The sequence below is a fragment of the Balaenoptera borealis genome (genome assembly GCF_965194805.1).
Source record: "Balaenoptera borealis genome assembly, chromosome: 20".
NCBI lineage: Eukaryota > Metazoa > Chordata > Mammalia > Artiodactyla > Balaenopteridae > Balaenoptera > Balaenoptera borealis.
The window spans coordinates 12,849,978-12,877,009 of record NC_138879.1 but is presented as its reverse complement, the minus strand read 5'-3'; the positions used below and the strand labels follow the sequence as shown (position 1 = coordinate 12,877,009).

Sequence of the window (27,032 nt, the reverse complement as noted above, 5' to 3'; positions counted from 1 at the left end):
ACTAAAGGAGAAAACCCACACGACTATCTTAACACAGAAAAAGTATGTGACAAAATTCAACACCCTTTCATGATAAAACTACTCAGCAAACCAGGAATAAAAGGAAAAGTCCTCAACATAGTAACATGTATGATAACCCACACTTAATCAGCTTCAATGGTGAGACTGGATGCTTCCCCCAAGATCAGGAACAAGACAAGGATGCCCGCTTTGCCACTGCTAGTCAACACTGCATTCGAAGTCCTACCAGGGCAGCTGGGCAGGAAAGGGGAATAAAAGGCATCCAAATGGGAAAGGAGGTAAAACTATCTCTACTGGCAGATGACATAATCTTTATATACAGAAAATCCTAACAAATCGACATAAGGAAACCCCCTAATCAAAAAGTAATACAATCAATTAGTATTAGTTTTTGAATTCAGCAAACTTGCAGGATACAAGGTCAACATGCAAAACAATCAGTTGTATTTCTATACAGTACCAATGAACAATTTCAAAAAAAATTATGAAAACAATTCCATTTAGAAAAACATTCAAAAGAAATAAAATAGGAAGAATTTTAACCAAGACTTAAACACTGCAAGACTTATATACTGAAAACTATAAAACACTGTTGAAGAAATCAAAGACCTAAATAAATGGAAAGACATTCCGCGCTCAAGGATTAGAGAACTTAGTATCATTAAGATGGCAATACTACCCAAAGTAATCTACAGATTCAATGCAATCCCTATCAAAATCCCATTTTTTCCCCCAGAAATGGAAAAGCTGATCTTAAAATTCACATGGAATTGTAAGGTATCCAGAATAGTTGGAACATTCTTGAAAAAGAATGCTAGACTCGCTCTTTACGCTGTGACTGAAGATTGAGTTCTCCACTGGATATAATAGTAACTTGATAGTGCTATGTTTTCCGGATGGAGATACAAGCCACTCATACCCATGATTGGTGATGTGGGAAAGTAAAAATAAATGTAAATATCTTCCAACTTAAAAAAAAAAAGAATGGTGGACTCACACTTCCGGATTTCAAAACTTCCTACACAGCTACAGTAGTCAAAACGGTGTGGTGTTGGCATAAGGGTAGACACGAAAATCAATGAAATAGAACTGAGAGAAATAAATGCATACATCTGAGGTCAACAGATTTTCAACAGTGGAGCCAAGACCATTCAACGGGGAAAGAACAGTCTCTTCAACAAGTGGTGCTGGGACAACTGGATCTCCACATGCAAAACAATGAAGCCGGGCCCTCGCATTATATACAAAAATTAACTCAAAATGCATCAAAGACCTAAACATAAGAGCTAAACTATAAAACTCTTAGTAGAAGAAAACACAGGGGTCTAAGTGTAAGTCTTCATGACCTCAGATCTGGCAATGAATTCTTACATATGACACCAAAAGCATAAGAAACAAAAGGGAAAATAAACTGGACTTCATCAAAATTAAAAACTTTTGTGCATTAAAGACACTATCAAGAAAGTGAAAAGACAAACCCACTGAATGGAAGAAAATATCTGCAAATCATATACAGGTATCCCCCCACACCCCCCTTTGCAAAAGTTCCCTTTATGCCACTTCACTTTTATGAAAGACCTACATTAGTACCCATTTTTGATAATGGGAAGAAATCTGAAGAGGATTTTCACTTTTATGGAGAAAGGCAAAAAGCAAACAAATAGGGCTTCCCTGGTGGCGCAGTGGTTGAATTACCATACAACTCAGTAATTTCACTCCTAGGTATACACCAAAAAGAAATGAAAACAAGGACTCAAACCAATACTTGTATATGAATGTCATAGCAGCAAGAAAGAAAGAAAGAAATTCTTAAAAAAAAAAAAAGAGTAAGATGGCCATGATCAAAAAAAAGGAGAAAGTACCAAGTGAGGATATGGACAAATCAAAACCTTTGCACATCATTGAGGATGGAATGGAAAATTGTTGTGGCTGCTGAGGAAAACAGTTTGGTGGCTACTCAATAAATTAACAGAGAATTACCATACAACTCAGTAATTTCACTCCTAGGTATACACCAAAAAGAAATGAAAACAAGGACTCAAACCAATACTTGTATATGAATGTCATAGCAGCAATATTCCCAATAGCCAGAAGGTGGAAACAACCCAAATGCCCATCAACTGATGAATGAATAAACAAAATGGAAACATATTTAGCTAAGGAATGATGCACACATGCTACAACATGGATGAACCTCAAAACATTGTGCTAAGAGGCCAGCTAAGAAGAGCCACAATTCATACGATTCCATTCACAGGAAATATCCAGTACAGGTAAATCCACAGAGATGTAAAGTACATTAGCGGTTACCAGGGACTGAGGTAAGTGGGGAATGGGGAGTAACTGCTTAATGGGTGTGAGATTTCCTTTTGGGGTGATGAAAATGCTTTTCAACTAGTTAGAGGTGATGGCTTCAAAATACTGTGAATGTACTTAATGCCACTGAACCACATACTTTAAAATGGTAAACTTTATATTATGTATATTTTATTGAATACCACAATTAAAAAAATATACAGATGATTTGAACCCTAAGGAGACACTGGGTATAAAAGAATTATTGTTGGGACTTCCCTGGTGGCGCAGTGGTTAAGAATCCGCCTGCCAATGCAGGGGACATGGGTTCGAGCCCAGGTCCAGGAAGATCCCACATGTCGCGGAGCAACTAAGCCCGTGCACCACAACTACTGAACCTGCGCTCTAGAGCCCGCGAGCCACAACTGCTGAGCCTGCGTGCCACAACTACTGCAGCCCGTGTGCCTACAGCCTGTGCTCTGCAACGAAGAGTAGCCCCCACTCCCGCAACTAGAGAAAGCCTGTGCACAGCAACGAAGACCCAACGCAGCCAAAAACTAACTAAAAGAATTATTGTTTATTTTTAAAACTATAACAGTGGTATTGTGCTTATATACTAAAAGAGAGTCCTTATCTTTAGAGACACATGCCAAAACAGGGAATGACATGTCTGGATCTGGGTGGGAGCAGATGGGGCGGGTGGGGAATATGGAACAAGGCTGGCTGTGAATTAATTTTCAGAAAGTTTGTCATTTTCCATCATAAAAATTTAAAATACCAAAGCTTCTGATTTTCAAAATTCATTAGTACTAGGCACTGCTTCCCTTTCTTGAGAGTGACTTTCAAGGGTAAGGGAGGTCACAGCTGGGTCATACAGCATCCACATCACACCCAACATCAGTTTTCAAAAACACCACCATCAGAGTCTCCACTTGCCCATGGAATCTTTCTAAAAGCTGATCTGCCACCTCCTCCCTCCTCCCCTTTCTCAACAGCCTCTCTCTCACCCACTCAACTGGGCTGCTTTTGGGGATGCAAATGTCAAGATGGAGCATGAAACAAAGGAAGAGTGAAAACACTGGCACTGTGAACCTGACTTACTACTGACTAGACATCAAATCCTCTTCTAGACCAAGTGATTTCTAAGTAAAAGTTTGAGACTAAATTCAAGGAGAACCAATAAAATTTCCTACTAATGGATAATTCCCACTAAAAGATGACTAAAACTGGAAGGAGTTTTAGCATTTCTTCTACCCTTCCTTATTCTGAGTGGGAACAAGGTTTCTCAGGGCTGACCCAGCACTTTGCCTACTGTTCTCAGCAGTGATCGTCAATATAATACAATAATTGTGTGGTTTTCTTTAAAGCCCAGATATATTGAGAAATGCATCTTTAATACCACCTATCTATCTATCTATCTATCTAGCTGTGCCATGCGGCTTGCAGGATCTTAGTTCCCTGACCAGCGACTGAACCCGGGTCCGTGGTAGTGAAAGCGTGCAGAGTCCTAACCACTGGACCGCCAGGGAATTCCCAAATACAATTTTTAAAGAATTGTAAGTTTGATTTTGATCAATTCTGTAGTTATAACGATTGATAAATGAATCCTTATAGTCATAGACAATTAAATCTCTAATATTTCTCCATTTTATTATTGCAAAGAAAATATGTACTCAGTTAATGACATTTAAGCATAAAATATGTGGCACTAGCACAAAATCTGTGGGGGACATGGGATTGAGCCACAAGAATTGGCGAGCCTGCTTGTCTGTGTGCCGATATGCGGGTGAGAATGGGCATCAAATCAGAGCAGTATTTAGAGCCAGGAGCACGTTTAAAAGAATAATGTAAGTTTTATTTTAAAACATCAGTATTGGGAATTCCCTGGTGGTCCAGTGGTTAGGACTCCGCACTTTCACTGCTGAGGGCTCAGGTTCAATCCTGGTTGGGGAACTAAGATCCCGCAAGCTGTGCAGTGCAGCCAAAAATAAAAATAAAAAAAATATTTTAAAATAAAACATCAGTATTTTCAATAGTGGAAAATTTAATTCCTTGCTTATTAAATTTATAAAGAAAAATTTTAGACACCAATTTAAGTATGTGAAAAGGATACACAGTTTCTCAAACTCCTTAGACAGGTGGCCATAAAAGGGCCCTGACCTGCACAGCGGTTCTCAGAAGGTCTGGAACATGTGAGAAATGTACATTCTTGGGTCCCAGGCCAGACCTGCTCAGTTGGGGACTCTGGGAGGGAGCCCTTGAGTGATTCTAAGGCACATGGTATCTGGGAATCAACAGCCTACACCATGGCTTAAGACAGGGAAGAACGGCTCTGACCAGAAATAGACCGTCCACCTCTTGACACCACCTGCTCCCAGCCACACACCGGGCCACCAGGTTTGCCACATCTGGACCACCTGTGACAACCAAGTTATTCATGGAGAAAAGAAGAACGAGGCCTGAAAAACTCTTAGTTACTTAGGAGACACCCGGCTTGAGGAAGAAAGCATTTTAAATGGGCAACTGGTTGCAAACTTCTCAATTTATCCACAAGTGGCATGTTACCTATTACTTAAAAACAAAAAACTCTCAGTGGTTAGTCTTCCCTAGAAAAGATCGCAGATATCGTTCGTCCATTAAATTTGGGGAGGAGCAAGGGGGAAGCAGAATCACATGAGGTGTCTGTCCCAGGTCTCTGTCCCTTAATAGCTCAGTAAGGAAGGATTCAGAGGTCAACACAATTAAGCCTTCTGTTCCCCACCCTCTTTCCAAGAAACTACCTCTGGGCACAGAGAGCTACTTTGAGCCAATAGCTTCTGATTCTACTGCCTGGAGTCCTGTAGTTGAATCACGACAGCCCACATGTGTGGACAGCAAGCACTCCACATGCCTGGGTGAAGACCCACGGCAAAGACGTCTGAACACCAGTTCCAAGGACCCCAAACTCCTGAGATGACTTAACAGCCAGCTGGACTCCTACCCTTCACACTGCTCCACAGGACTGGGTGGAAGAAGGTTCTCTGTCCTCTGGTTTAAAAGCCAAGCTCCCTTAGGCTCGTCCATGTCAGAACATCTGCGGGAGCTATGTGCACAGGGCTCCAGAGGGCTTTCAGAGCAAAGAGAACAGGAGACCAGCATTCTCCCCTTCCACCATCAGATACTCTCAAGCACACCCCTGCCCCAGGGGAGGGCACCACCATTGGACAGATCAGCTGGGACAGCCCCCAGGTTGCTTCTAGGCCACACCCAGATGTCTACAAAAGGTGGGAGTATTTTCATCTCTCTGGATACGTAAGTCCCCTACATACAAACCTTCAAGTTGCAAACTTTCAAGGTGCAAATGTGCAGTCCATCAACGTCAGGCATGGGTGAAACTGCAGCTTGCCCTCCGTCTCCTATTGCTGATGATCCTTCAGCTCTACCATCTCCCACCTCCTCTCCCTCCTCCAGTCAGTAACGTTTCTTGCCTGTTCACTCCATGCCAGCCCCTGTATGCCAGCTGTTGTACTGTACTACTGTACTTTTCAAGGTACTGTACTGTAAGATTAAAAATGTTTTATTTTTTGTTTGCTTGTTTTTTATGTGTTATTTGTATGAAAAGTTATTATAAACCTATTAACAGTACAGTACTATACAGCCAATTGTGTTAGTTGGGTACCTAGGCTAACTTTGTTGGACTTACGAGCAAACTGGACTTATGAACGTGCTCTTGGAATGGAACTTTTTCATATGTAGGGGACTTACTATATTTAGAAATGCTTCTCTCTTCAGATGGCTCCTCCAATGGGAATCACATGGGAGCCAATTCCCACAGCCAATTCCCCGGTATCCTATAGCACTATTCAGTTTCCTATAGTTTAGAAATGCAAATATTTCTTCAGACAAAAAAATTAAAATTGTAACAGTCAGAATGAAAACCTTGAACACCATGCTTCATAAAAGGACAGCAGAGGACCTGTGCTCGAGTTGTTAGCACCCAGTAACCCACGGAGGACACTGCTTACCGTTATTCACCTGGCCGTGGACGGCGGCGGGGATTGGCACCACGTGAGTCCCGTTTTGTGTTACAGTTTTTATTGGAAGCTGGTGCTGACCTAGAGGTGCCTGCTGCACTATGGTGACCGTCTGGACAGGGGTGGTCTGTGACGTCTGAATGATCCGGCCAGCAGCACCTAGTGTGGCATGGCTAATCGCAGGAATAGGTTCTACTTTCACTAAATTCAAAGAAAAGGAAAAGAGAAAAAGTGACACCAACTAATATTACTGGGTAGCTTACAGAAATCTCACTAGTTTGAAGTACAACAAACCAGGCGGCGAGCAGCCCTGCTCCATCACAACGTTACGTAACATGTTAGCAAGGGGGTCAGGATGAACGAGGCTGGTGGGTTTCTAAGAGCTTGAAAAGCTGCCCGAAGTGACTGCTTCTGCTGCTCACCTTTTACTTCTCTGTGGTCTCCATTCTCTTGTGGCTCTGCCTTAGGGGGCGCCAGCACGGCCGCCTGAGTGACCACGGCCTGTCCTGCGACGGTGTACGTGTTTGCCGGGGCCAGTCCGGCCACGCTGGTGACAGACACCGCTGGGATCTGGTGGACGACGTGAACCGTCTGCACGACGGGCTGCTGGGAGGTCGAGGTGGTCACAGGGGCGGCGACAGTGTAGGTAACAGGCTTGATCGTCGGTGGCAGTGGTCGCTGCACGGCGATTAAGACGGGCTGACTAGACAGAGGTGAGCCTACCGAGGACGGGAGTGGGGGTGAGGCTCATACATCCCAAACCAACTAACTATGACCCTTCACTAGCAACATGCAGACTGATTTAAGAAAACAGGACATGGCCCCTTTCACCTGGTAATAATAAAGTCATTCATGATGAAAGAAATGACATATTTAATGGGGATATTTAATGTATATCTAACTGCTAAAAAGGCAATCTCTGCTTTGTTCAGATTTCTTTTCTTTTTTTTTTGGACGCACCATGCCGTATGCGGTACTCCCTGACCAGGGATCAAACCCGGGCCCCCTGCAGTGGAAGCACGGAGTCTTAACCACTGGACCGCCAGGGAAGTGCCTGTTCAGATTTCTTACAACACCTCTTCCCACAGTTCTCTCATGAAAAAGAAAACCTCAACACAAGATATGGGAAGAAGGTGCCCAATGAAGCCTGAAGGAGGGGGCCATGTTCCCCAAGATCAAAGTCTCCATCTTATGATGGGTACAGAGGAGCAGGAAGTGTGCAGACAGAGCTGGCAGCCAGCAGCTCTGCCAGTCTCTGTTCTTTCTGATTTGGGCGTTTGGACTCCAGCAACAGGAATGGGGGCTGGCAGGGGGTATTGCCAGCATGGCCAGGAATTCCAATATACCAAAATGCACATTTTGCCAACCAACAAGGAACCATAACAATTACTTTGGACACATTTTCACACTACTTTTTTTTTTTTTTTTTAATTCCCCAGGGCACATATTTTTATTCTACATTGCGACTTTGTAAGTACACTGAGAAATGCTCACCTATTCATTAAATAGACATTTTTTTTGCTGCTAAGGTCTACTTCATCAAATTTATATTATTTCTTTACAAGGGGAATCTTTTTCATAGATTTTTGAATGATAAAGCAACTAAGAAATGGGTTAATTCTAAAATATTTCAGGCACCTACACAGAGTCATAAAAGAATGTTGACTGATTTTTTTTTTTTTAACGCAGTGCAATTAATTTTTCAGAGCCTATAAAATAACATTCAGGTACTATGCAGAAAGTATCAGGCACAAGGTGCAAAGGATCCAAGGCCTCTTGCTATTTCTTCTCTGATGAGACTGGCTCACATGCTCATCTGACCCACCCCTCTCCCACCACACTTGCCCTCTGCACATCTCACCTGGTGCACTCTGGGCAAACCGTGCCTCCTGGATGACAGCGAGTTTGGGCTGTGAGGCACCAGGCTCGGGCTCCAGAGGGGCCGGTGAACCTTCCCTCGACAGGCTCTCAGGGGTCTGGGCGCCACTGGAGTGAGCAGACAGCACTCCAGCATGATTGGGAGAGGCTGGGGCACTTCTGTATGACCAAAAAGAAGACAGTGGATTTTTACAGGTAAAGCACTCATAAAGCTGCCTTGTTTTAATAGGCGTATTTTGCAAAAACAAAGGTGTCATTTGTCTTCTGCCAACCAACTACAGTTCCATAAGTCTTACTTTAGGTGTGATGCCTGTGACCTGAGACGGACACTCAGCGAGGCTGGCATGGCTGTGACAGAGCCACTGTATGCAGGGTGCCGCTGCTCCACACCCAGCACAGGCCGCACAGCATGGGGTGGGACTGGTTGCTTCCCTAGGCAGCTCCCATCCACAGCCAGGCAGCAGGAGCCAGCAGCGTGCGAGCCAGCTGGGGCTCAAGACTTAACGTTACAGTCATTTCTTTTTTTGTTTAAAAACAGAAATCTAATGGAGCTAAAAATATGGATTTTAAAATCAGGCAATTAATACTGTATAAACCAATCTTGAGTTTAAGCAGCTAAGATGTAGCTTTAAAGAGCTTTTCACATCCAAGAAAAAGGAAAAAACATTATTCATCAACATGGCATCGTGATATTGCCGACTCATCATATTGACAATATGCATTCAATGAAGCAACAATGTTACATAGGAATGAAATTCAAGTAAAACTTTATAATCTGAATTGTTTCAGACCACTAGAAACAAAAATACATGGGTGGCATCCAACACTTTTTTTTTTTTTTCCAAATCCCCAACCCAACATTTAATCATAATGCATTTGGTAATTCCTTCATTTTCAAAAGGAAAATTTACCAATACATCAAAGGTAAATTTACTGACCATTAAATGAGGTCTTTTTGTTTGTCTTTTTTCCTTACCTAGACGAGAGCGGTCCCAGAGGGGTTCTAAAGCAAGGCACGCCCCTAGGCCGTCTTTTCCTAAAAGCCTGCTCTATTAATTTGCTTTCAGAGGCAGGATCTATCCTCCAGAATGAGCCTTTGCCTGGTTCTTCCTGGGAACGTGGTACTTTGATGAAATAACGATTCAGAGAGAGATTGTGGCGAATTGAATTCTATGAAACATAAAAAAATACGTAGAATTCATATATTTCTTTGCTGAGAAATAAAAATGTGCCCCAGTTTTAGTGCCCTGCAAAGGTCCTGCAGCTCTGTGCTGGAAGGAACCGGCCCTCCCCAAAGTGAAGGAGGAACTGCGGGGTGTGACTACTCAGAGGCTGCAACATGGCTTCTACAGAGGAAAAGACACAAGGACACAGGGCACTGTGAACAGCATGGCAGGATGGGCACCAGGAGGCAAGGAAGGGAACTGGGAATGGGGAAGGGGTGAGAAATCTACACCACACAGAAAGAGGCTATTTCCAACGGGAAAAACGTCAACTTCCACCTTTTTACCAGGTAGGAAATCAAGGGCTATCACTGTGACCTCTCCCTGTTTGGAGAAGGACAGCGCTGAGATCCACTATTCCTTTAAAATACTTTTTTGAGCGCAAAATTAGCTTATAGAAACTGTCACAACCTTTAAAATGAATTAATCCAGCATAAGGTATTTGGCAAACCAGCAAAGGAGAAAAAAATGAGCCAAAGTTTGAGAAATATTATTGACACCATCTTCCCATAAAAGAACTTCTATATACTTTGATTCTCAAAATAATATTGTGAGGCACATTGAGAAAATTTTTCTCAATTCCTAAGTCCATTCTTCTTTCTATTACAAAAAGCTCAGCTCACAGTTTACACATGATTTGAGGACAGCTCCCTGATGCACCGAAATCTGAGACCTACGAAAGGTCAGGAAAAGCTGGATGGAAGTCCTGCATTCAGATCCTTTCAGCATTTACATTAATGCTTAAATTTAAAATTAATAAACTATTAAAGTTTCAACCCAAACTAAAATTCTGGCTATCCAAAAATCATTTCTAAGTTCTCCAACTAACTTTCTAATAGAACTGCTAGTCACGACCTGAAATTCTGAATTCCCAGAGGTGGCTCAGAAATCAACACATGTCAAATACTACTTTACAACCAATCTAAGGGACTATTCAAGAACCAGACCAGTCACAGGCCACGACGAACCACCAATGCCTGTGGATGTCAGTCACCTCATTGGCAACATGAAGGGACAGGCTAAGCTATGTCTGTGATTTGTGAGATTGTTTATAAGCAGATGTAGTATATTAGATTTAGAATATATGCATAACCACAGATACTTGCTATGACGTTTTATCATAGGGTTTGGCTGATAACCAACCAACGCCTACCAATCCCTCCAGAAAATCGAATCTGTTATTGGTGCCCCCATCAAGACAGAGAAGGCAATCCTTCTCCATCTGCATTCAGACCTTTCGAGTGTGGAGTAGAAGGCAGATTCTAAGAAAAAAGACTGAGAAAAGCCAGCCCAGATGATGACACTGGAAGACACTCTCACTGTGAACTGTGGGTGAGGGTCCAGAGTTCCTGACTGCGCCGTGGGAGGCCGGCACCCAGATGGGAGCTCAGAAGTGACCACTATAAGCCACAGTGCTAGGTGACACGTGACAAGGGAGGTGCTGAGCCTCAAGTGAAGGCTGGAACTGCACTAACTGGGGTGAAGTAGGTTCACATGCATGTTGTTAGGAGGAGAAAGGGAGGTTAGCACAGTGGGAATCTGGAGGCAGGAAGTGCTACTTCAGGGGACTGGGCACTAGGATTTCTACCCACTGACAAAGGTCAGGACCAGGATCAGCAATACAGCTGTTCCGTTAACCCTCACACCACGGACAAACTGTACAGTTAAGTCCTTAGGTCAGGGAGTTGCTATTTTCTGTTCTGAAAATGTAACAGAACCCAGTCTGCACCATCAAAAGAGGGTCTAACTTCCTCTGCGCTCCAACAACAATCTCACAGACAAATGACCCCAATTACTGGTCACCTGTGATTCTCCAGCCAACAAGACTCTAGAAAACATGAAGAGGTAATAAGAGATATTTAATGTATACACAGATAGAATAAATAATTGTATTTCTAAGGTAATTTAAGGCCTTTGTAATTTGACCAAACCAAGCTATATACATTTAAACCACACTGATTCAATTCCAGTGATTCAGAAATTATTTTAAAGTATTCAGGGAGAAGGCAGGTTATTATTTAAAACTAAATACGAAGAAAAGGATCTTCAATACTGTGCACATTCTCTTTCCCCCAAATTCTCCCCAGTAGGGGCTGCTTCCCAGAGCCCAGCTGACAAAGGGGAAAGGCACAGAGCTCATCACTCGTGCCTGCTCTGTGCCGTCCTCCCTGAGCGCCTCCAGCCTTCCTGCCCGTAACCTACACTTCTCATGGGCAGTTTGTGTCTGTTAGTCCCACTCAGCACTGAGCATTTGCCCATGTGTACTCAGCATAGTAAGGACTTGTAAAGAAATTTAAGGGAAGGACCTTCCAGAGGAGAGTCCAGTGTGCAGGGAGTGGGTGAGCACAAGTCACTCCCTCTACTTTCAGAAACCAGCTCTGGTCCTTTCAGAGGCCAAGAGCTCCAGAATTCTCAAACTTTTCAGTCACAACAAATACCTCAATTCTGAGCGGGGTAAAATTATAAGTCATAACAAAGTGAAACATTTTGGCATAAGTATGCAACCAAAAGAGATATGCCATCTTTCCAGCTAGTGTTACTCAGACCATCTTGCTTTATCCTCAAGTTTGCTCCGGATTAATCAATAAGCTTTTGGCATGGGTAGACTGCATAATACCAAAAGTAAGTCTGAAAGGAGACATGGATTTCCATTAAGTGCTCAGAATTGGCATGGTGGGAAGTGTCCGCAGGCGTCATCTTAGGAACTGAGGCAGAGCAAGGGGCTCAAGCACCGGGACCTGAGCTCCGAGAAGCATGGCACTGCCATCTCCCCTGCCCCACTGGGGAGGGCAGGATGCAGTCTGCAAATCCACACTTGAAAAATGGGCTGTTTTGGTTGACAGTTGGTTTTTTTTTTTTTCTCAAAAGAAAAAGGATATGGGTCTTTTATGAAACAAGGTTGCAAAATAGAAGGCTTTTTGTTTTCATCCAGGAGAGAGGGAATGGGAATGAGCCTTCCGTGTAGAGTCTGTAAGTGCAGTCCCTCAGGATGGGCAGCTCAGAGAGTCCCATGGCAGAAAACAACACATGCGGGCATGCTGGGGAGAGCAAGGACTGCTGAGGACAGGAATTTGAGTGCATATCCATGAATTAAAGGAGGGCTGGAGCAAGAAAGCCCTTTCTCGCTAAAATAGCTGGAGCAGGAGGTGTGAAATGTCCCAGGAACAGCCTTACACGGGCAAGAGGCGCAGTCACCCTTACGAACCTTTATCTGGACAGAAAAGAAGATGTTTCAATAAAAACAAGCGTTAATGACAGTTCAGTAGAGAGGGTGTTTATAACTCTCAGTTCTAAGTGGGCTGTGAAGTCACTTCAGGAGCCAGCAGCAATCAGTGTACTCAGGGGTCACCTCCACAGGCCTCGCCTCTCCATGATCACGGCCCCTCCTGACTGACTCACTCCCCAGGACCCCGAGGCCAGGAGGAGGTCGCCCTTCAGCCTTCAGTCTTCTTTAGCAAGAAAACCCTGTGATGCATGGAATCAGTTCTCCCGTAAATGGATGCTACAAAGCACAGGGAAATATGACCAGAAGGGAAACACACCACTGAAAGTCTGGCCAGGCTTTTCAGAAACACTCACTCCCATTACAACCCAGCTCACTGGCATTTCAAATCATCAGAATTCCACACACAGTTCCTGGACAGGACACTCTGTGACAGACCTCACCTGCCTGTGCCCAGGGAGCTGTGTGACATGGACATGGATATAGACTGTCGTCTGCTTCTGCTTCTTTTGTTTTTCATTTTCTTTGAAGCACAACCTCACTGTTACAGATTAAAATACGGTAAGTACTGCTGGGACCTAATTGTACATCATCTTAAGAGAACTGCCAGGTAGCTGGATACAGAAGTGTTCTCCCGAGCCACTGTTTCCCTCATGGCCAACTAAGAAATGCCACCTTGCTGTGAACAGGAAGGCGGGCAGGGCACAGATGCTCCAGGCCAGGAGGATAGGCTAGGTCTCATTTCGTACCTTTAGTCTTTACATGACTAAAGACCCCTTACAGAGGAAAGAGTCAGGATTTGGCTGGAATACTATTTTTTATTACAACACGTTTATACATCTGCAGATAGAAGAAAAAAGTTTTTACCCTCCGTAAACAGAATGGCTTACCCCCTACCCCGCCCACATCACTTGATTATGGTTATGGTTCAACAGATGTATTTTTCAAAGGATCATTTACTCATTAAGCCTCAAAGGAATTCTGTAGCCATTCCTGGTTACTTAATAAATTCAAAATATGTAAATGTATGTTTCTTCTCTCTTTTGTGATGCTTTTACTATTCCATACTTCAAACTTACCCTTTCCCATACTGTCTGAATTAGTGAGGTCTTGCTAAACACCTAGTAAATGGCCACACATAACACAGACACGCAGAACAAGGAAAAACATACACAATGTAGAGGTTTAAAAATTAAACTAAATTAAAAAGCTAAAAAATGGAAATACTATGCACCAATTTCAAAGTGTCCTCTGAGGAGGCCTGGATTCACAGACAGCCTAGGAATAGGCTGGAAGTACAGGTGGACAATTGAAACAGGGCAGCGCTGTGTTCATCTGTTTTGTATACTGGCCAACTGGAGGAGGTATCTTTTGAAGAAAGGGTTCCTCAGTAAAACAGTTTGAAAACCATCTCTGTGCAAACTTCAAAAAGCTACGTATGTCAGCAGACGTATAGCTAAGGAAGACAGAAGAATGCCAAAGTAAATGGATGGACAAGATTTTTAACTCTCCCTCACTTTAGACATATGAACTGCACTGGTCCAAGAGAAACATCTCAAACGATCCACACCTTTCCCATCCATGGAGACCATAACAGTAAAAAACAGTGCTGAGATTTCTTCTAGAACCACTATTCCTCCCACTCTGCGCTAAGGAGGTCAGAGAGAGTGTGGCAACAGCAGGCCTCTTCCTTTCTCGGCACAAGAGACCCTCACTCATCTCATTCTACCTGTGCCCCAGCTACATACATAGCAGCTCAATTCTCTTCTCATTTGCCAACCAGCATCTACAAGACATGTAACAGAAACATTTAATAACAACTGAAATGGATTTACCTGCCAGCCCTTGTCCGCAGTCCTGTAGTAGGGATAGTTTTTCGTGATGTGCGTATAAATTCCATTTAGGGTGAGTTGTTTATCAGGAGCCATCGTAATTGCTTGTACGATTAATTGTGCATAGGAATAAGGTGGCTTTGAATCATCCTGTGTTTAAGTTAAAAAAAAAAAAGTATTGAAGTTATCAAAATTTTTACTAAATTTACTAAAATTCAGGATTCTTGACATTTTTGAGCATTCCTATGATAATGCTTAGTTTTCCTTCCTATAAAAGTAATCTAATGTGATGGGGGGAACTCCCTGGTAGTCCAGTGGTTAAGACACTGCGCTCTCACTGCTGAGGGCCCAGGTTTAATCCATGGTCAGGGAACTAAAATCCCACAAGCCGCGTGGCAGGGGGAAGAAAAAAAAGTAATATAATATGATGGGAAAGCATTTGGAAAATTTGGAGGAAGCAAATGGATGCATGTACAGCAGCATAAAAAAGAACATTAAAACCACATGAGGAAAAAGTCCAAATGGTAAAAACGAAAAGAATAAGAAAATGAGAAAAGCTGCCTCACCTCAGCAGGGTCCACAGCATGCACACTAAACCATGCCAGAGGACCATCACGTGGCTCTAGCAGTCAAGTGAAGAGCTGGGCCAGGACAGTGGTGGCGAAGGGTGGAGTGAGCCACCCTCTCTCAGGCCCCTGTGGGGGTCCTCATACACCCAAGGAGATGGGGCAGGAATGCTGAACACCCCAGCGCCAGAGTAAGGACCACTCAGAAACAAGTGTCCATCAAGAGGCTCCTCCTGTAAGAAAACCCCACGCAGAGGAAAGCACCAGGAGCCAGACGCAGGGTTCCCACACCGGGGTCCAAGGCACTTGGGCAGGCATTGTTCAGGTGTGCAGGGCTGCCATGCACACCACAGGATGTTGGCATTCCTGGTCCCAGCGCACTCAGAGCCACCAGTGGCTCTTTGCCACTGTGACAACTCAGAACCCCATACACGTGCACAAGCCCACTGGGGAGAGGGTGCACCTCTGGCTGTGAACTGGGAAATACACATATCAACAGAGAAACCACAGAACCTAACATTGAATGTAAACAGTAAGCTGCAAAAGAATACATTCAAGATGATATTCCTTATATGAGGTTTAGAAATGAACAATTTAGATATTGTTTAGAGATAAATACAAATAGGCAGACAAGCAGAGGACTGTAGGATGGGTGAGGAAGGAAAGTGAAGTGCCAAAGAACGGAATGCAGGCTTCACCTGTACAGGCTAACTTTAGTCCTGACAGCTGGCCGTGGGCATGTGCTCTGCACTGGAAGACTGAACCACCTGTTATCCCAGCACCCCACTTTTATTTACTTTTTTTATTTTTTAAAATATTTATTTATTTGGCTGCACCAGGGTGTGGCACGCGGGATCTTCGTTGTGACGTGCAGGATCTTTAGCTGCGTCAATGTAGGATCTTTTTTTAGTTGAGGCATGTGGGATCTTTTTTAAGTTCATGTGGGATCTAGTTCCCTGACCAGGGATCAAACCCGGGCCCCCTGAATTGGGAGTCTTAGCCACTGGATCACCAGGGAAGTCCGTTAGCATCCCATCCGTCCATTCATTCATTCACTCATTCATTCATTCATTTATTTATGGTTGCATTGGGTCTTTGTTGCTGCGCACGGGCCCTCTCTAGTTGCAGCGAGCAGGGGTTACTCTTCGTTGCAGTGTGCGGGTTTCTCATTGCAGTGGCTTCCCTTTGCTGTGGAGCACGGGCTCTAGGCGCGCGGGCTTCAGTAGTTCTGGCACTCGGGTTCAGCAGTTGTGGTTCTCGGGCTCTAGAGGGCAGGTTCAGTAGTTGTGGCACACGGGCTTAGTTGCTCCGCGGCATGTGGGATCTTCCCGGACCAGGGCTCGAACCCATGTCCCCTGCACTGGCAGGCTGATTCTTAACCACTGCACCACCAGGGAAGTCCCCGGCACCCCGCTTTTAAATAGCTGATATTTCCTGAGCACTTGGGCCAGGCTCTGCCCTGTCTGTCCCCTGAGTGAGCTCACGCTGAGTTACAGGAAAGGGACGGTGGAGTGGCTGAGCTGGAGTACACACCAGGTGAGAGTACAAAGCCTTCCTCACTGTGCCTATGCTGCTGTGTTTGTTATCTTTCTTCTATACATTTCAATTTTTTAAAAAAGCTTTTTTATATTGAAAAACATAACACAGACAGAAAAGCCCGTAATACACCCATATCAGGTAAAAACAAATTTTTGTAAAGTGAACAACAGTACAACCAACACTAGGTCAAGAGAGAACACAGCCCACGTCTCAGAAGCTTCCTCGTGCCCCCTCTGCCTCCCAGAGAGGCCACTACTATTCCTGACATTTTATACTAATCATAACCTTACTGTGACTTAAGTTTTACCATCTAAGAATGCATCTTGAAACAATTTAGTTTTGCCTGGTTTTAAACAGGCAAATGGACTATGGACAAAAATGGAATCCAACAGAGGGTGCCCCTCTGTGTCTGCCCCTGCCCAGCACCCTGTGCAAGAGGCTCCTGGCTGCTGTGGAGAGACAGTGCGCAGCCACGGCTTAGCCATTTCCATGGCTGTGACGTGTCCTATGACACGAATATACCACATTTTATAAGTACATAAAGTAACACTATGCCTGGTTTTATTTTATTTTTTCACGTAGCATTATATCAAGAGCACTTCCATATCAGTAACTATGCCACATAATATCCCCTTACTTAATCATTCTTCTCTCAGTTAGGGGCATTTAGGTTGCTTTCAATTTTCTGTTTTATATGAACTTTTGTTTTGAGATTTTTGTCCATTTCCCTTAAATGAAGTCCTAGAAGGGGTGTTACTGGGTCAAAGAATAGAAATAAGCAGGGTCCTACTGTGGGCCATCAATAATTACCATCCAGGGACTTCCCTGGTGGTCCAGAGGTTAAGAATCCACCTTTCAATGCAGGGCATGTGGGTTTGATCCCTGGTCAGGGAACTAAGATCCCACATGCCGCAGAGCAACTAAGCCTGTGTGCTGCAACTACTGAGCCAAAGTGCCACAACTACTGAGCCCGCGCATGCTGCAACTATTGAGCCCGCACGCTCTGGAGCCTGTGCTCCACAACTAGAGAGAAGCCCGCGCACCACAACGAAGAGCCTGCGTGCCACAATGAAAGATCCTGTGTGCCGCAACGAAGATCCCACATGCCACAATTAAGACCCGATGCGGCCAAATAAATTAAATAAATAAATAAAATTAAAAAAAAAAAATTACCATCCAAAAGGGGAACTGATGTGCCCTCTCTAAAGTGTGTTTGTGTGCATATGTGTTCACATGTACATTCAGACATGTGTGTGTGCAACCTTCAGCATCTGGGACAGGAGGACTAAATCCTAAGAGTGGTCTCCTAGGACACCAGGCAGTGACCTTGTGAGGACCAAGGGTTCAAGCTCTCAGGACCTGGGCCCATAGCTGCCACCAAGGAGGGCCCAGTGCTGAATGACCAAAAGAACGCATCTCTAGTGCCCAGCACTGAGAACATGCTCAGCAATGACCCAACATCCGCGTAGACGTGCACTTCTCAAAAGGCCCTGGGGGGTTGTTCCTTGACATGCAGGCAATGCAGTGAGGACAGCTGGCTCCCCAACAGGCCCTGGGTTCTGTTTCGAGGCTATAAAACATTTACCTTTGGGCTGTCTCCACCTGAAGCTTCTTTCTCATTTTCTGGCTGTGAGTTGTCGGCCATTAAATTGAGGTCAGATGGTATCACACGGCCCATTTTGTACCCTGAAGACCCTGCTCCCCGGGGGCTGGATGGACAGGAGTTCGCAGCACTGTGGACGAGAAAAGGTTGTTCCTATCAGTCTATGGTAAAACGTACATCACACTCTGTTTCAATAACTGACTCTTATTTCAAGGAAAACAAATTTTAAAAGTAAGAGAACTTCAGCATTTTCCATGGAAAAATGGACTCATTAACTCTGTGAAATTTAAGATCACCCTAAGAAATCAGGTATTTGCTTCCACATGTGTCATCTTAGGAACTTACCAAGGACACAGAACCATGCATGATGGCTCCAGGACTCGGCCTGGTAGAGGAACACAGACCACTGCTCTGCTCGCCCCCTCCCACCAGGAAGCTGAGGACAGGCTGTGACAAAGGACATGGCTTCCAGCTACACTGGAAAGGTCAGGGGGAGTCTGAAGAGAGGGGGACAGCAGCGAGGCTGAAGACAGGACGCACAAAGAGGGGAGGAGGCCGTGGATACAGACACGCAGGCTGTGACGGGCTCACAGGGAACACCCAGAAATCAGAAACAGGAACCTGTTTTCAAACATGCACTTTCTTTTTTCACAAGGTAGGGCTTGGCCATGATGCTGAGAATGTTCTGATTCTTGATGTCTGCTGATTAAGAGCCACATTCATTTGTGGTAATTCACCAAGTTATGTATTTAACTTATTCTCCCTTTTCTGTACAGTATTATACTTTACAAAAGAGAACAAGCTACTGAAATGGAAGGATGCCAAGATAAGACTGTTTTAAAAATCCAGTAAGTTATAGAACAGTATGTATGGTTAGATCTCATTTATGTTTTGGATAAAAAAAAGTCAAGTATTGCAAATGTATAGAAAATTTCTGGAAAAAATACCTAAGAAACAGTAGTTACCTCCAAAAAACTGAACTGGAAAGGAGGGGCCCAGGAGGTGGAACAACACACTATTACCTGGCACCCTCTGAAGCACTACTGGACTCTCTACCATGAACATGCACCGTCAGTATATGCACTCACCCACGAAACAAGTGTTTACCGCATGGCAGGAACAACTCTTAAAGCACTGGGGAGAGAGGAACAAGACAGATGGCAGGACCACACTCTTGGAACTCCCACTTTATGATTTTAAAACTAGCTAACATAAATGAACGGTCAATGTGGTGAGTGGCCCCACTGGCTGGGTGGTGGTGGGCTCCACCACCGTGAGCTGTCTCAACAGCAGGGGTGCTCTGCTGCTCGGTGCTGGTGGTGGGGTATGAAGAGGGGATGAGCAAGGAAAACAGGATGAAGATGGGGCAGGGGGTGAGGAGAGACTGCATCAGCTCCTGACCCAAACCCTAAAGTTTCCAACCACCTCCAGTTCCCTGAGCGCCCACAGAACTTCTGTCTCCACATGGCCAGGCAGTTTGCCAGTGACCTGACCCTAAGGCTGCTGCTTCCACTGTGGGCCGCTGTCCCACGTGGGTAAACACGGGCTTTCTCCTCTTCCTCTGTGAATTCTGTGCACTTTTCACACAGTGCTGAATAAAAATCGGGCCACCGGCTGCTGACTTCTGCCTACCCACTGCCACACTTACTACCTGGTCCATCTAGTCACATGCAGACAAATTCAACCAAGTGGGAGAGACAGAGGCAGCATCCTCAGCGGAGCAGCCATGGCAGGGGGCAGAGAAGGGGCCCGAGAGCAGCTGCACTCACACAACACCAAGCAAGGGTGCAGCCAGAGTCTACCTGACACTCCTTCCAGGCCTTTCCAGAAGGATACCTTTCTGTGCATGCTGGCTTTTAAGATAAGAAACAGAAGTGTCCGACTGAAAGCTACAACCCAGAGCTGCCAGTGTTCCCTCTGTGCCCTCCTTGCTCTGCTACATGTAGGGGTCAGTCCCAGTGGACGAGGCAAGGCCTTCTCTGCCTGGAGCCATGCCCTGCGGACACACCTGGACAGTAGGAGCTTGGCTCTCAAGAGAAGCAAATGTGTTCCTTTTGCACCTAAGTCTAACATTACTCACATGGAAGAAGATGCCTGAATACACACTTCACTCTTCTAAGACCCAACAGAACACAGGAGGACCGACCATCTGAGCCCTGTCCTAGGGTCGCGCCTGCTGGTCCTGGGCAATTCCTGACCTGACCCTCAGCTACTGCCCCCTGAAAGCGCGGCACAACATGACCATCTTGCACTGGGTTATGCAGTGGAGAGCACGCCTTGAAGGCACCATCCTCCACTTCCTGAGGCTCCCAGTCTCTCTTAGGACATCAGAACAAACAGAAGTTTGTCACCTCACTGTGGTCAAACTCAGTAATCCAAAGTGTAAGTCATGAAAATTTGCACGAAATTGTAGCAAACCAAAAAACTCAAAATGCAACTGAAAACCCACCTCACACTTTAGACCAATAAGACAAATCATCTGTCCTTTAAACTTACACTCAAATAAAAGAATCCACAAGTGAAAACAAGGAACATTTGGGAACCGTGTTTCATATGCAGGAAACTAAGAGCAAACAGTGCTCAGAAACTAAACAATATTTTAAGTGCCCTCAACATCTCCCTCTCCATGTAGGTCAGCACCAGGGAAGGGAGAAGACGTCGCTGTGTGCTGCTGCCCACTACTGTGACGTACGATGGCTTCTGAATGTCCCACTGCAAGAGGCAAGGACTGAAATTTGGACAGGGTCATGTCCACCTTGGCACATGCACACCCTGACCCCACGGTGACCCCGTCTACCATGGAAGCTGCTGTGTACCTGATGGTTCCTGTGGGGGAGGGGAGGGGGCTGATGAGGTGGGCCATGGTGTCTGGAATGTTGATGGTCAGCGGCGAGATGTGAGCCTGCACGGGCTTCACTGGGGACTCGGGCGCTTCCTGTTTCTCCCTCTTCTCGCTGGACAGGGCAGTGAATGTGATCTTGATGTTTGTGCTCGGGAACCTGAACGTGCACCTAAAAAAGAAAAGCCAACTGTCAGCGTCCATCTGCCGATCGGTGGGCAGGATGCCCCACCCACAACAGGTTGCAGAGCCCGAGTGTCCCCAGACATACTGGAGCCTCGACTTGCATGGAAGAGTCGGAAAGAAGCCCACTTCAAGTTCACCTCACATGTTACAAGTCGATTAATGAGTGAAACACAAAGGAGGCATCACATGATTTAAAAACACTAGTAAGCAAAAACATCATTTAGACCAGCCCAACAGGAAAAAAAAAAAAGGGAGAGGAGACTCAAAAAAGACTCAAATACCACTTAATCTACACTGGGCAGGCTCTGGAGACAGGCTTGGGACCTGGAGATGTGCTCTTGGCATTGAGTAGGTGGAGGCCAGGCAGGAATGCTGCTAACCCTGCAGTGCATGGACAGTCCCATCACAAGGAGGAGGCGCCCCAGGCACGCCCCTCACCTGCTTACCTCTGATGACATCTCTTGCCCAGCCCTTCTCTCAGGTACCCACTCTAGTCTGTCTGCAGCCAGGAGCCAGGGTGTTTCTAAAACAGCAAGATCTGCATGTGGTGTTCAAAGATACAAAAAGGCCAGCCTCTGTCTCTTCTGCCCTCGGGGCACAGCTCTTTCCTTCTCGAGATCCTTCTCTCATGCTGTCCTCCCTCCACTTTAATACCCCAGAGGCCCCCACCCCACTGTGGGTCAGACCCCACATCCCTGCCTCTTGTCCGTTCCTCCCCTTGCTCACTACCCAGGGGTCCCCTCCCACCCCTCAGCTGCCTATCCAAGGGTTTCCTTACCGCCCCACACCCTCCCCTTGCTGCCTTGTTCTTCATTTCACTCTGGCCACATGATTCTATGTTACCCCACTTTTGCTTGTTGTCACCCCAATAGGATACAACCTCCATTAGAACAAAGCTCAGTTCACTGCTATAACATGGAGACCAGAAGAGTCCCTGGTATATACAGAGAAGGCCCTCAGTACACACTTGTTGGAATTAATGAACAAGTGCCCAGTTTCATACATTAAAAAGGTAATTAAAACAAGCAAATCACATGAATACAACAAACGGGAAGCCCACAATTGCAGCTGCCCCTTTGTCGTTAGCATGAGATTTGAATAATCAACTCCAGGCCTAGAAAAGAAGGGGATTAAGACCCCACTGGCCTTAATTTCTAGCACAATATATATAACAATTATGGGAGTAAGGAAGTTTCCTCCTTTTCCTCCCATTTGTAGTTCCCGAGCCCCTGTCCTCAGGCGACAGTCATTGTTCAGCAGGAAGGTCAGGCTGTTAGAACAAGCATCGTCACCCAGCACGAGGGCATCCGATCCTGCAGAGCAGTTACCTCTCTGTGCCTGTTTCCTCATCCACAGAACAGATGACAGCATCTTTCTCTGAGAGTACCATGAGGATTAATTCAAATATTTATCAAACACTCAAACGTTTATTAAAATGAAAAAACCAAACTACCTTCAGCCCCACTGTAAGATGTCAATAGTACTTGCTTTTCCTACAGTTGGACACTCGCCATCCACTGTGTTGTTTGTTCCGTCATCACCTGGGAACTCACAGAAGCCCAGACTGCACCAGAGGAGCAGCACACCCAACTGCCTGTCCTCCATGTGCCACGGAAGCAACAAAGCACTGTGCACAATTCCAACACGGGAATGTGAGAATGGGACTCCTCCCTCCCCCAAGGGGTACCTACACGTCTCCCGGGGTTTATTTCTGCTTTCCACAAAATAGGACCACACCCTGCACATTGGCCCTCAGTCTGCACGTTCCCTCAGTGTCACCCACAGGGTCTGTTCGCACAGACGGCTGAGCGCTGCCTTCAGGGCTAGCACCACCACATGGAGAACTTCCTTCCTTTGTATCCTATTCCCAAAGTTTCCAATTAAAGACAACAATCGTCTCCACGGCACAGGCGCCATCCATAAACGTCAGGTTCCAAGGGCACAGAGGGCATCTAAAGCAACGCAAGGCACTGTCAGGCCACCTGCTGACAGCCTCTGAGCGACAGCATGTGAGAGTGTCCTGGCCATCAGTGGACACTGCCACTAACCCCACCCCCTTGACAGGTGAAAATGGTATCTCTGTTTGCATCTAAGCGTGAACTTCTCATACGTGTATGAGCCATGAAACACATTTAAAAGCTACCCAGGTAGTGTGGTAACTTTGTTTTTTAATCTGAGTTATTATTACATGGGTGAGTTCCTATTAGTGAAAATTCATCGAGTTATGCATGTATGAAACATACACTCTTCTGTATATGTAGTATACGTCAATAAAGTTTTTTTTTTTTAAATAAAAAAAGCCATCTGTAGATGGATACAGAAATTGGTAAAATGTTGATAACATGTCAGGGGGTTCACAGCACATATTCTATACTTTTGGGTTAACAGTGGCCTATTTCTTTACCTGGGTTGTGATTACATGGGCACCCATGTTATAATTATAACCGATTTTTCTATGTAGGTTACATTCAAAGCAAAATATATCAAAACGGTGTTTGAGTTCTCTATGGAGTTCCATTAGTGATGAAATCCTTGTTCCCCTTTAGGGAATGTGAATGGCCACTGCTTGACTTTTCTAAGCTAGAAATAAAAAACAGTGGGATAGGGACTTCCCCGGCGGTCCAACGGTTACGACTCGATGCTTCTACTGCAGGGGGCCCAGGTTGGATCCCTGGTCAGGGAACTAAGGTCCCACATGCCACGCAGCCAAAAAGAAATAAAATAAATTAATAAAATAAACAAAGCTTAATTACAGAGACTAGGTAGCCCAGCCCACCCTACCCAACATGTTAAAAAAAAATAGTGGGATAATTTTAATTAATTGTTTCACAAAAGTAAAAAGAGCAGCAAAACATTAAAACAGCAGACAAAGCAAGGTGAGTGTCAGATCTCTGTCTCCCCCACACCACCACCAAGAGGCTGTTACGTCTGGGCACTCTGGTCCTCGTTCCCATGAAGCACCTCAGGTCATGGAAAGGGTTTAAGAGCCTAAAAGATACTATACTGATTTGGGAAATTAAGAGCATGCTGCCCGGGTCTCACACTGCTTCATACCACCACAATACCTAACACCGTGTGCTCTTTAAAAATACTTTAACTGATCCTGAAAGATTTGTAATAAAGCTCAGTATAAAAATAGGCATCTGTGGGCTTCCCTGGTGGCGCTGTGGTTGAGAATCTGCCTGCCAATGCAGGGGACACGGGTTCGAGCCCTGGTCTGGGAAGATCCCACATGCCGCAGAGCAACTAGGCCCGTGAGCCACAATTACTGAGCCTGCGCGTCTGGAGCCTGTGCTCTGCAACAAGAGAGGCCACAATAGTGAGAGGCCCGTGCACCGCGATGAAGAGTGGTCCCCACTTGCCGCAACTAGAGAAAGCCCTCGCACAGAAACGAAGACCCAACACAGCCATAAATAAATAAATTAAAAAAAAAAAACAAATATATTTTAAAAAATGCATCTGTTTATGAGAACTCTGAGAAATATGACAGAATAACAGAGAAAAGGGAAAGATTTTAAAATGAACAATAAGAAAAACCAGACAGCAGAAAGCAGAACGGCAAACCCCTAAGCAAAAAATGACCAGGTACTGAGCACCTCTGAGAAGCCACACAACTTGAGCCACAAATCAAAACTGAAGCAACACAACAGCTGATGGTTTCAAACTTAGGCAAGGACCCTGATAAAAACTAAGTTTCTTTTACTTGAATAAACATTAACAATTTTAATACGAATTCAGAGTTGCAAATATCTTTTTCTTCACCTCTCTCTTAGTCTCCTATACTTGGTGACAGGCATTTTTCTTGTTGGAATGGAAACTCTTACAAATGAGATATGCAAGCCAATGGCTTGGGTCTAGAGCTCTGAATTTTCAGATTCACAAAGAAGCTCTAAGGATTCTGAAGACCTGTTCTTTATTTATTTATTGGCTGCATTGGGTCTTCGCTGCTGCGCCTGGGCTTTCTCTAGTTGCGGCGAGCAGGGGTCACTCTTCTTTGCGGTGCGCAGGCTTCTCCTTGCGGTGGCCTCTCTTGTTGTGGAGCACGGGCTCTAGGTGAGCAGGTTTCAGTAGCTGTGGCGCACGGGCTTAGTTGCTCTGCGGCATGTGAGATCTTCCCAGACCAGGGCTCAAACCCATGTCCCCTGCATTGGTAGGCGGATTCTTAACCACTGTGCCACCAGGGAAGTCCCTGAAGACCTGTTCTTTATATATCAATACAAAGCCAGGCCTTGCTGTAAATACTTCAACACTAACATCATACAGCTAGGCAGAAATAAGCCATATTGAAATAAGTCTCCAACCAAATGGAAAGTCAAATTTAGTGATATCTCTATGCAAAGCAAGTTCAAACAATTAACCAATTAGGCAAACTATTCCCTACAACCAAGTCCAACTGGGCCACTTCAGAGGTGTAGCTGGTCTCAGGAAGAGGTTGGCTCCCATACCCTTTACCCCATAGAAGACGAGACAGGCAGGAACAGTGGTCTGGCCCCACAGCACCACTCGGAACGGTGAGTGCAGCAGAGCAACCTTCCACCTCAGCCCCCACAGTGACGGCAGGCCCCGGGGGGGACGGCCACCATGTCCCCCAGCCTCCTGTCATCCTTCTCTGTCGTGGCACAGATTACTCAGACACACTTCCTGAGTTGGAAAAATCTCCCCACAAGTGGGCTCCATTTCTACCTACTTAAAAAAACACATCTGAATGTGATTCAGACAGTCATTATTAGGATAACTCTGGAGTCCCTCAGTTTTTAAAGAGTATTTTAGAAAGTTTAATGGGACAAGGCCTGCAGATGCCACCCTCATGGCCAGGGCACAAAGCAGCAACAGTGTCCCTGCCATGGGGCACCGAGAAGACACTGCCTCACCTTTGGATTTCCTGCTAAAAATAACAAACCTGGATCTCACCAAGAGGAAACATCAGACAAATATTCTACAAAACAACTGGCCTGTCCTCAAATATTCTACAAAACAATGGGACTTTCCTGGTGATCCAGTGGTTAAGACTCCATGCTCCCAATGCAGGGGGCTCAGGTTCGATACCTGGTCAGGGAACTAGATCCCACATGGCGCAACTAAGAGCCCACATGCTGCAAATAAAGATCCTGCATGCCGCTAAGACCCAGCACAGCCAAATAAGTAAATAAATATTAAAACAAATGAACAAAAAACCCCAACTTTCTCCAGCTCCCTAAATCTATGACCTGCTAACTTCCTATCTCACCCCCAGCAGCTGACCCTACTTCTTAAAAAAAAATAAAAATCAACATACAAGACACAGAAAGGCCAAGGAACGGTCACAAATGAGAGTAAAGTTCAATGCATGTGTGATCTGACTCTAGAAAAAGGGCATCAGTAAACGATTGCTAAGTCCAGTTAAGGCCAGTGGGTTAGGTCACAGTGTTGTATCAACGCTAACTGGCATTGGTACCTGGGCTGTGGTTATGTTAGAAAATTTTTTAGGAAATACACATGGAAATATTTTAGAGGTAAAAATGAATCATGTATGCAGCTTATTCTCAAAATTTTCAGGGAAAAAACAGAGTAATGAAGCAAGTGTGGTAAATGTTAGTATTTGGGGAATCTGGGAAAATGAGAATCTCTGTTCTATTTTTGCAACTTTTCTATAAGTCTGAGTAATTTCAAAGAAAAAGAAAAAAATTTGGAAACTTTCAAGATGTCCAATGCAAAGCTTGATGATCTAGGCTGTGCCACTCCAGGTGTCGCTGGGCCTGAGCCAGGCCAGGAACTGTGTCATGAGCCATGACAAGGGGAGCATAGACACAGTGTTTGGAAACCACTCACTCTTCT

General features: G+C 45.1%; 1 protein-coding gene across 2 annotated transcripts in view; it reads right to left on the bottom strand.

The window, feature by feature from the left end:
* The window catches only part of FOXK2 (forkhead box K2), a 69,831-nt gene that overhangs the window by 7,493 nt on the left and 35,306 nt on the right, over positions 1–27,032 (bottom strand). For both annotated transcript variants that reach the window (XM_082374210.1, XM_082374209.1), the window contains exons 2-8: positions 21,010–21,204; positions 18,176–18,323; positions 14,489–14,635; positions 9,184–9,377; positions 8,191–8,366; positions 6,752–7,048; positions 6,321–6,530 (exon numbers count right to left, since the gene is read on the bottom strand). In XM_082374210.1, coding sequence (XP_082230336.1) covers positions 6,321–6,530; positions 6,752–7,048; positions 8,191–8,366; positions 9,184–9,377; positions 14,489–14,635; positions 18,176–18,323; positions 21,010–21,204 — 1,367 coding nt within the window. The remainder of the gene's footprint in view (positions 1–6,320; positions 6,531–6,751; positions 7,049–8,190; positions 8,367–9,183; positions 9,378–14,488; positions 14,636–18,175; positions 18,324–21,009; positions 21,205–27,032) is intronic.